The 9,827-nt window shown below is 38.9% G+C and overlaps 1 protein-coding gene across 1 annotated transcript; it reads right to left on the reverse strand.

Moving 5' to 3' along the window:
• Positions 1 to 540: 540 nt before the first annotated feature.
• Positions 541 to 2,975, reverse strand: LOC307249559 (ras-related protein rab7). The gene is made up of 5 exons (XM_080026345.1): positions 2,874 to 2,975; positions 2,130 to 2,256; positions 1,796 to 2,014; positions 988 to 1,113; positions 541 to 875 (listed from the first exon to the last, which is right to left on the reverse strand). Exons 1-5 carry the CDS (start codon positions 2,927 to 2,929, stop codon positions 789 to 791), a joined length of 615 nt encoding a protein of 204 aa, XP_079882471.1. The 5' UTR covers positions 2,930 to 2,975; the 3' UTR covers positions 541 to 788.
• Positions 2,976 to 9,827: the final 6,852 nt, after the last annotated feature.

Below are 9,827 nucleotides of genomic sequence, written 5' to 3' on the forward strand. Positions count from 1 at the left end.
TGGGAAGAAAGATTACGTAGCCGGAGTGTACTCACCTGTAAATTAGTTCCTTCATAGATAAAGAATAAAACAAACAAACAAATAAACATCTTGGCCTTTTATATAATTACCTGTAACAAACAGTTTTTACATGTCGGTCATCTCTCGATTGCCTTTTGTGTCTTCACTTATAAAAGAAACAAATATATATATATAAATATATATAGTCTCCCTGATTGTTCTCATTTGCTTCTGTCAAGCTGATTCACTGTAGGAGTCAGAATCACTGCTAGGTTCATTAAAATACAGACTTGTATAGGGAGTTTTCTGCCATGAGTGTATATCTACTTTTGTGAGGGGCGGGTTCAGTTGTGATGGTAACGGGCCGGCAAAGGGTCTGAACCCAGGTTTGCGCTTGCCTCCTTTTCTCCGGCTAGCACCCTTGGTTTGCGTTTTCTGGTTTCTCCCAATTTCTTTGTAGAAATGAACTTTTCTCTTCATATGCATTCATAATTTTTGTGCGTGTCGGTGTGTCTGTTGAACAAAAACTAGACATGCATGCAAAAGCAGTGTATTTTAATAGTGATGCCTTAAGTTAGACCATAAGCTGAAGGTTTCTCAAAAAAAGAAAAAAACATTTAATGAGTTTGTTCCTCTCTCTCCATGTGGTATACAATTGTGTCCTTTCCTTCCACAGTACCTTTGCTGGGTCACTATTTTTGCACCCGCCTCGTTAGATAGGTCATCATCAGCAGTGCCGAGGTCTCTCTGAACTTTCCCTTCCCACACTGGGACGAGTGCTGCCTCCCTCAGCACTCACAGGTGTTGCGAGTTTCTCTCGGCTGTTTGCAGGTTATCTGGAAATGTCCTGTATTTTCCAATGTGTGTTTTTTGTACTGTAGGGAGTAATGTATCTTTTATCATCAAAAAATAAACATGTAAAACATAAGAGAGATGTCGTGTCTTTCTCCTTTTGACTACAAATAAGAAAGAACCTGACTGACTCACCTGTTGCAAGCCGCACTGAGCCGCTCTCAGGAAGGGCTTTTCCACATACAGGTCCTCTTTGGCGCTTCCTTCAAAGTATTCCGCTCCTATTTCCTCACACCACTGTAGGGCCTGCCTGCTAGACACCTAGCACCGGCACAAAATAATGGCTCAAACCACAAACGGTGAAAGTGGAGAACACAGTATGTGGAATAAATTGGAACACAAATTTGGCACAAACAATGTGAGCAATAAGTGTTTGATGAAAAGCAGTGAGCACCAGCAAAGGACAGCTTCCACTCTTGTCAAAGTCACAAAGAAAATGTTTATGATGTTAAACAAAACCAATAATACAAATATCACCCTTGTTTGATGAAAACTGCTTGGTACTTGATTCAATTTGTATAAGAGGGCTGTAATAAAAAAAGTAAATAAGTGTCATTTATAAAGCTACTGTAGGGCCAAACATGCTGTTTATGTTGGTATCAACATCTGTAGGCCTAGATTACTGCTAATGTTGACTTGTTCACATTAATATCAAAGCTCTAAAACCAGCAAGTCTTTTCAGTCTGGATTATAGTCTTTAATTGGAAATCCCTGACATGAAACAGAGCTGCTTTGGTGTGTTAAGTGTTTGGATCATCTGGGTGTTTGCTATTGGTACTTTTAACACCGACAAGAGCCTTTTTGTCTTTAGCCAGACCTAATACAAATGTGTTCTTTAATGACCTGCCTTGTTAAATATAAAAATAATAGGCCACCAGTGGAATCCTAGTATCTGTCTCATCTCTATTATGATACTTTGGTCCAGGATGGCCCCTTCACTGACCTCCCGGTTGCTTAGGTCAGTCTTGTTGCCAAGCACAATGAAGGGGAAGTCAGCGGGGTCTTGAGGCTCGCCATGGATCATAAACTCCCTCCTCCAGCCCTCTAGTGCGGAGAAACTAGCTCTGGATGTGACGTCAAACACCAGCATGCAGCAGTGGGTTCCTCTGTACACAGGAGAGCCCAGAGACTGGAACCTCTCCATACCGGCTGTGTCCCAGATCTGAAGGAGGCGGCACAATGCTCAAGATTCATGTAATAGTGATTTGTAGCCTACTACATGCATGTTTTGTCGTGTCTTTCACTGTGGTGGCACAGGTGGACTGAGAGGGGTTTACCTGCAGGGCAACTGTGTCCCCATCTATGTGGACTGTTTTGGAGAGGAAGTCAGTCCCTACTGTGGCCCGGTACATGTTGGTGAAGCGGAGATTCACATATCTGTTCATGAAGGAGGATTTGCCCACCCTGTGACCAACACACGCACACGCACACACAGAGGCGTTTTTTCGTAACTTCGAAGGACATTAGGCTACTCAGAATGAGACTACATTGATTTCCTGGAGACTTTCCCTAATCATAACAACTACTTGCCTAACCCTAACACTAACCTTACCTTAAAGCAAGTCTTCACCCTAAAAAGTCCCCACATTATAACTGTCAAAAGACAAATGTTCACACAACATTAGTAATACGCCCACAGACACACACACAAACACACACACACACGCCCACACAGACACAGACACAGACACACACACACACACACACACACACACACACACACACACACACACACACACACACACACACACACACACACACACACACACAATTGACTGTTCATCTCACCCTTTAGTGCTAACTTTAAACTTTGTTGGGTAGGCCTAGACTAGCTATAGGCTATGCTATGGATTTACACCTCAGTGTTAGCCTACTACTTGCTGTAGTTTGGTCTGGCTTTGCGAGACTAGCCTACTGTAAATCATAGCTGAAATGAAAGTGAAACGAATGTAGAAAAGTTCAAAAAACGTTTCAGCAGGCTTTATTGAGGATTTTTTAAATATAAAAGTTTGTTACGTTACCCGGAGTTTCCTATGAGAATAATTTTCAGAGTAACGACACCTTTTCCTCCGTTCATTTTCAATTGTGTTCAGGTGTCCCGTTCTTCCAGCGCGAGCTTCAGCTGCTGATGCCTTCAAGTGCTCCATGGAATGTGTAATGTGTCACTCACGAAGCAGTAGGCTGGTGAATCCAACCCTACATACTAAAGTAGGCTATAGAAGAGTTTTAGGGCCACGGGAGAGAAGGAAAACAAAATCAGATAAGGAAGATTTTCTTTTCATTAAGTCGAGAAATTTCAAGAATAAAGACGAATACTCTAAAATGCTATTGGAGTTAGTGGGGCATTTACGTATTTTCAGCATAGGCTACTACAATTGACTTTCATGTATTGGGATTTGGGACATAGGCCTACTAAATCTTTTTCTGGCGTAGGCCTAAATAGTAGGTATGGGTATTGAATCCGTGTACCTTCCGTTCAATCCACATCCGTTTGGAAATCAAAACACGAAAAACGAAAAAAACTGTTTGATTTAATTTTTTAATTATTTGTTTCATTTAAAAAAATAAAAAACGGACTGTTTTATTCAAAATATGCCTGTAAAACATGAATTGATTGCCATTTCTTATTTTTTATTTTCCATGTCGCCCTTTACATACGAAAATGGGAAAGGAGACACAGAAAATGTAAGAAATGTGCATTTTCATTTTTGAAGTTCCAAATAATAATTTATATTAGTCAGCGGTTTAAACTGTGTCCCGCTGCCACAATGCCACGAGCTATGCGCGGCCATCACCGTGATGGCTCTGACCCATAGACTGTTTTCTGACCGTGGCTATCTCCGTCTTTTAAGTAGGCTAAAGCCTCTTGTCGGTAGTGGAAACGCATGGCAGATCTAGTAGGGTAACCCTGCCGAACCGAACTGTGCTGCTCAGAGGAAACGAGGCATGATCTAAACAGCGACAGACATACAGCTGTTGATCCAGATCGAAACGAGACAAACCACCAAATGTTTAATCTTTATTGAGAGGGGAAACGCATTTTGGCTGGCTGCCATCAAGAGCCTTATTTTACAAAAAGCTCAATTCAGATAGCCTATAGCCTAAACGTGGACAAAATATAGCCTAGACAAGTTTCTTCTTTCCTCGACACACACACACACACACACACACACGCACGCACGCACGCACACACACACACACACACACAGACGCGCGCGCCCTTAAACTGGGTGATTGCCCACTTTGACTCGACAAGTGAAGTGAAGACAGGGAAAAAAGAGAGACAGAGACGACGATCGCCTCAGACGCAATTTTCACTCGAGGACCTAACCAATAAAAATGCTTTCATATGCAGCTGTCTGCACTGGGTCTCATGCCTCAGCTGATCACGAGTATCAATAACATTATCAATAATGTAGGATGTGTCCTTCAGTTCCCAGTGCGATGCTGACGTCCGCACGTAATCGGTGATTAATGAATGAAGAGTAAAACAAACATTTATCAGATGATTATGAGACCCAAGGCAATTGCCTACCTTTGCGCAAAGGTTAAGTTCGCCTCTGGGCGCGCGCACACACACACACGCACACGCGTGCGCACGCACTTCTTTCACTAAATTGAAACATGTATTTTTCAAAATCGACATTTAGGCCATTATTCTCATATTTGATATCCTGGTCATGAATTGTGATTAAAAATGGATAAAAACGTGTTTTAGTATAATGTAGATGAGAGGATGATTATCAAAAAAACAGGTCACTTTTCGTTTTTCGTGTTTTGATTTCCAAACGGATATGGATTGAACGGAAGGTACACGGATTGTATTGGAACGCAGGGCAAGTTTTTCTTTCCAGATGTTCAAGTCTTTATTGAACGTGTTTTAAAAAAAATACAAACAAAAATGAAACGAATGAGCAGTAAAAAAAGTAAAGAAATAAACTAAAAACAAACAAATGGGATCCTCAGGATCCTAAGCAACAAATAGGCCTACATAACTCAAATAATATAGTTCATGTTCAAAAGGGATAGGAAGAAGAAGAAAAACTTTTCTGGTCCTACCCCCTCTTATTTTTTATAATTGTTCACAAAAAAATAAATGTTCAGTATGAATCAGTCAGTGTGGGTTAAACAAATCAACTTTTCGACAAGACAATAACAAAATAAAATAATGGAACAGATGAACGAAAACCATCAAATTGAATATAGCAAAACAGAAATTCACTGCTCCAGCTTGTAACAATTCAATGTTTTGTTTCTGAAGAGTTTTTTTAGTTTTGATGTTGTTGTACATTTTTTCAATTGGTCAATTGGTGATTATTTGCTTTAAACATTATTTTAATAGTTTTATAGTCAATCAAATCTAGAAATGTAAGTGTTTTTAGTTCAACAAATAATGGATTTGTTGGTTCTATGTAAGCGGTTTTATGTATAATTCGTATAGCTCTTTTTTGGAGGATGAAGATTGGATGTATATTTTGTTTTGTATGTGTTCCCCCATATCTCCACACAGTATGAAGGAGCAGTACAATGTATACAGGGAGGTTTTATTCAGTATGTCTTTGGTTTTATTCAGTATTGCTATTTGATTTAGACATTTTAGCTTTAATATAATTTATGTGAGGTTTCCAACTTAATATGTTGTCAATTAATACTCCCAGAAACTATTTCAGATACTCTTTCTAGTTCTATGCCATTTATCACGAGTTTCTGTTCTGTGTTGGTTGGTCTATTCCCAAAAATTATAAATTTTGTTTTACTTAGATTCAATGTGAGCTTATTTTCATCAAACCAGATCTTCAGCCTATTCAGTTCCATTTCCATAGTATCCAGAAGCTGTTCCAAGTTGTGTCCACAGCAGAGTAAATTTGTGTCATCAGCAAAAAGAACAGTTTTGACAGTTTTTTAAACTTCACATACAGTATATTAACCATGCCAGTGCAATGCCTCACAACAGTGTCAAATGCTTTTTTTTAAAGTCCAGAAATATCCCCTCTGCATATTCTTTATTTTCTATTGCCTTAGTTACTTTGTCTACAAATTCTATGATTGCATATGAAGTAGTTCTCTTTGCTCTAAAACCATATTGTTGTTCGTACAGTATATTATGTTTGGTGATGAATTCATTAAGTCTTGTGTAGAATATTTTTTCCAGTATTTTGGAGAACTGGGGGAGCAATGAAATGGGTCTGTAGTTTGAGAGTACATGTTTGTCCCCGGTTTTATGTATTGGTATGACTTAAGCTGTTTTCATATTGTTTGGAAATACACCGGTTTGAAGAGACTGATAGCTGTGAGTTAGAGGCCTTGCTATACATTCAATAAAAATGTTAACAGTGACCATATCAATATCATGACAGTCTGTGGACTTTTTGCTCTTACGTTTTTTAACAGTGTCAATAATTTTTTTTTCCTCAGTCCCTCTTAGAAACATTGTTTCATCAACATATATGTCTTTACTTTCTACACCATCACTAATACCAGTCTTTGGGATTTCCCCGGCCAAACCAGGGCCAACCCCAACAAAGAATGTATTAAATTCCCCTACGGCTGAAGCCATATCAGTGATTGGTTTGTTATTTGGAGACATGAAAGAGTTGGCAGGTGATCGCTTGTGTAATTTAATACTAAACCACTGTGAACTTTCCTATCCCATACATTTGTGAATATGTTATCAATAAGGGTAGCACTGTGTGTTGTTATGTAAAAGTAAGTGTAAGCTAGACCTACCTGAGCTCCCACGTTACAGCCTAACTGACCTCTCTCCCAATCCGAAGACACAGCTGATTTCACAATAGTAGGCCTAGTAGCCTATGATTCCGATTTCAAATGTATTTATTTGAAACAAACATTACATGTAAATATTCAAGACATGTAAATATGCAAGATTGTTGCAAGTAGGTCTAGCTAATTCCAATATGGCAGGTTGATATGAGGTCCACACAATAAACGCACCACAACACAATCAATCAAAAAGAAAAAACAATGAGGTAAATATATATTTTTAAACTAAATAAAAACTATATAAAATAAGTCTGTATGTAGCCTACCGTCGTATTTCCTATAAACCAGGGAATATGAAATTAAATTAATTTCGCCATGATGCAAAACACAGATAGATGGATGAATGAAAGCTTTAAATAAAGTTGTGACAGAATATAAGTAGGCTAATTGACTGTGCTGCAGAAATAAAAACGTAAACATAGCTTTAATAAATAATTTAATCTGATACTGATAAATCCATCGATAAACATTAAATCCACTGTAAATTGAACTGGACAATTTCTACATATTTCTTTACCACTAGGGGGAAGTAGAGGCCTCAGGGTATTCACCTTTTCCCAGGATATCCTCTTTTTTTTTGGAGCCTCAGATGGTGTTATCTACTCTTCATTCATTCATCTGTTTTTCAACTGAGTGTGAAGCTATGTTATTTAATGCGTACAAGCTGCTCTATAGCCTATATAAATAATAAATGCACATATAAGTGTTTATTGAGTGTAGTAGCCTACATGATTCTGTCAGATAAATATAGGAATATGGAATAGGGTGATTTTAACAACATTAAAACACTTAAGGGAAATCAAATAAAAAATCTTGATCTTCAGATGTCAGAATGATGCCATAAAGCATAGAAATATTACTATTGATAATCACAGACATGTAGGCCTATAGAAATATAATATATTTTACATAGGCCTAACATTACAAGTAAAAAGTAATGATTTTTGGTGGGTGAAGAGGAAGAAGAGTGAAAGTGAAAAATATAAATAAAACGCTTCAGCTCAGAAATAAAAACACGAAGCTGCTCCCAACATAAATGAATTTCGAGGTGAAAACAGAAAGTATATGACATGTTGCTTTCATGCTTTGCATTATGCGTGTCAGAGGTGCAGTAGAACACTGAGATTACACAAAATCAGCTATATAAAAAGCCATGATATCTCAGTGATGGCACAAGAGAGTGCCAAGCTTGGGCCAATCAACCCCCTTGACCTTATTAGTCATTGCAGAGACACACACTCATACACAAAAACATCACATCAGATGCACCAAGAAGCCACAGCGTCGCATGGTTGTTCTCTGTTGACTCAAAGTTGTAAGTTAGACGAGAAGGGTGTGTGTGCGTGTGTGTGTGTGCGTGTCTATGTGTTTGAGTGTGAGAGAGAGAGAGCGCGCTCTCCAGGGTATGTCCGCTGCAGCCCTGCGTGGCAGAGATAAGACCACCGCCTACACAGAAGTCTGTTTCTTGGGAATTAGAGAGCTGTCCCCAAAGTCCACTGGTGACACACAACACCATCCAACAACCAGCATGCTAGAGCCTGCTCACACAACCTCCCAACTGTCCAACAAGACGTTCCAGTGTCAGCTCCAACTGCTTCTGTCGAGATACTGTCTACAGAGATGGCATGTTGTATGTGTGTGTCTGTGTTTGTCTATGCATGCGATGTGTGTATGCGGGGCTCATGAGTTACATGGCACGACCACGAACATGCTGCAATGTCCTGTAGTTCCGTGTGTGTCTTGTCTGTAATTCCTGGCCTCCTCCTTTCATCTTGATAACCTCTTATCAGAGCAGAGCAGCCTGCTCACTCAGCAGCAGCAGCCACATCCCTGCCCAGCTGTCCACACTGCCACACACAGACCTCATTTCACACGTTCTCTCATAATATCACTCTCCTTCAAACTCACAATTTTTTCTTCAATTTAGATATTACTGTATTAACTTTGATGTGTCGAACTGATGGGAAACAATGTGTGAACTTCAGTAGATAACACAGTAAAATGATCAAAACCAACGACCTTTCCAAATATTTCCACTTATCCTGTTCAAGGTGATGGAAAGCAGGATCCTACCCAGCATGCACTAGTCCGGAGGCAGGCTACTTCCTGCACAGGTTGCCAGTCTGTCAGACACATTCAAACATTCAGGCAATTTAGAGTCTTCAGTTCATATCACCTGCATACTTCAAATCCATGGCCTCCTTACTTATAGGCAACAGTGCCAAGAAAAAGCCCATATTAATAAACCAGCATGATATTACATAGTATTATGGATGATAAGGTTAATTTTCCGCCACCTTTCAACAGTCTTTTAAATCCAATGAAGGTAAAAAAGCCTACATTTTTATTTTATTTTAAAGATTGTCATACCAAAAGCCTCCCAGCTACATCAACCTGAGTTCATTAAGTAATTGTCAGTATAAGATTTTAACTTTCGGTGGACTAACCCCCCTCTTTAGCGTGGCCGATTTAAATTACTCATAAAGGGCTGTAGCCAGGATATTAGAAGTACTGAGGTCATGAATCCTGGTTGAAGCTTTTCCAGATAAGACTGGTTTGCTTGGAAAATGAATTACCAGTAGACTTTCAGTTATAGGTCACACATTTGACACATTTGTCTTAGAAAGCTAGTTAATGTCTTACTTTTATGCATACATGTACATAAAAACGCAAATGTAGAATACCAAACTCAAAAAAAAAAGATTTTATATGAATCTTTAATGTCCATATACAGACTATTAATTTAGACAGAAGCGTCACTGACACTTTTGAAGAAGACTACAGGAACTTGAGCAGTCGAAACATGTCAAGGTACTCAAAGTAAAACTAGTCTGTATATAAGAACATTTCAGTTGATCTGAATCTATATACTAATTAGACAATATACACTAATTTTAAATAAATGAGCCTCCATTTCAAAATTTCAAAGTTGATGATCAGTTATAATTGCACCAGCAGACCAAACCAACAGATTACATACATGTTAAAAGAAATACCAAGGACAAGACCTCAGTTTTCTTATTGGCTGCTTTCAGACACAGCAGCTCTGTGTTATTCCCTTATGGTCAGATTGTCTGTGGGCGTGTTTGGAGCCTGTGACCTTTGCTGACCTTTGCTGTATTGTGCCGTTAGTTTCTGTTAGAGTATGGATGACAATTTCAGGCCAGGCAACTGTAGAAAGAATGATGGGTTTT

This window comes from Ammodytes marinus, assembly GCF_949987685.1.
Source record: "Ammodytes marinus genome assembly, chromosome: 4".
Taxonomy (NCBI): Eukaryota; Metazoa; Chordata; class Actinopteri; order Uranoscopiformes; family Ammodytidae; genus Ammodytes; species Ammodytes marinus.

What these genes read in the sequence shown, in the direction of transcription:
- LOC307249559 (XM_080026345.1), bottom strand. Translation starts at nt 2,929, where the DNA reads ATGAACGGAGGAAAAGGTGTCGTTACTCTGAAAATTATTCTCATAGGA. An exon ending in ATTCTCATAGGAAACTCCGG is followed by an intron (nt 2,257 to 2,873) that starts GTAACGTAACAA and finishes TGTTGGTCACAG; the next exon opens with GGTGGGCAAATCCTCCTTCA. An exon ending in CTGACCTAAGCAACCGGGAG is followed by an intron (nt 1,114 to 1,795) that starts GTCAGTGAAGGG and finishes TGCCGGTGCTAG; the next exon opens with GTGTCTAGCAGGCAGGCCCT.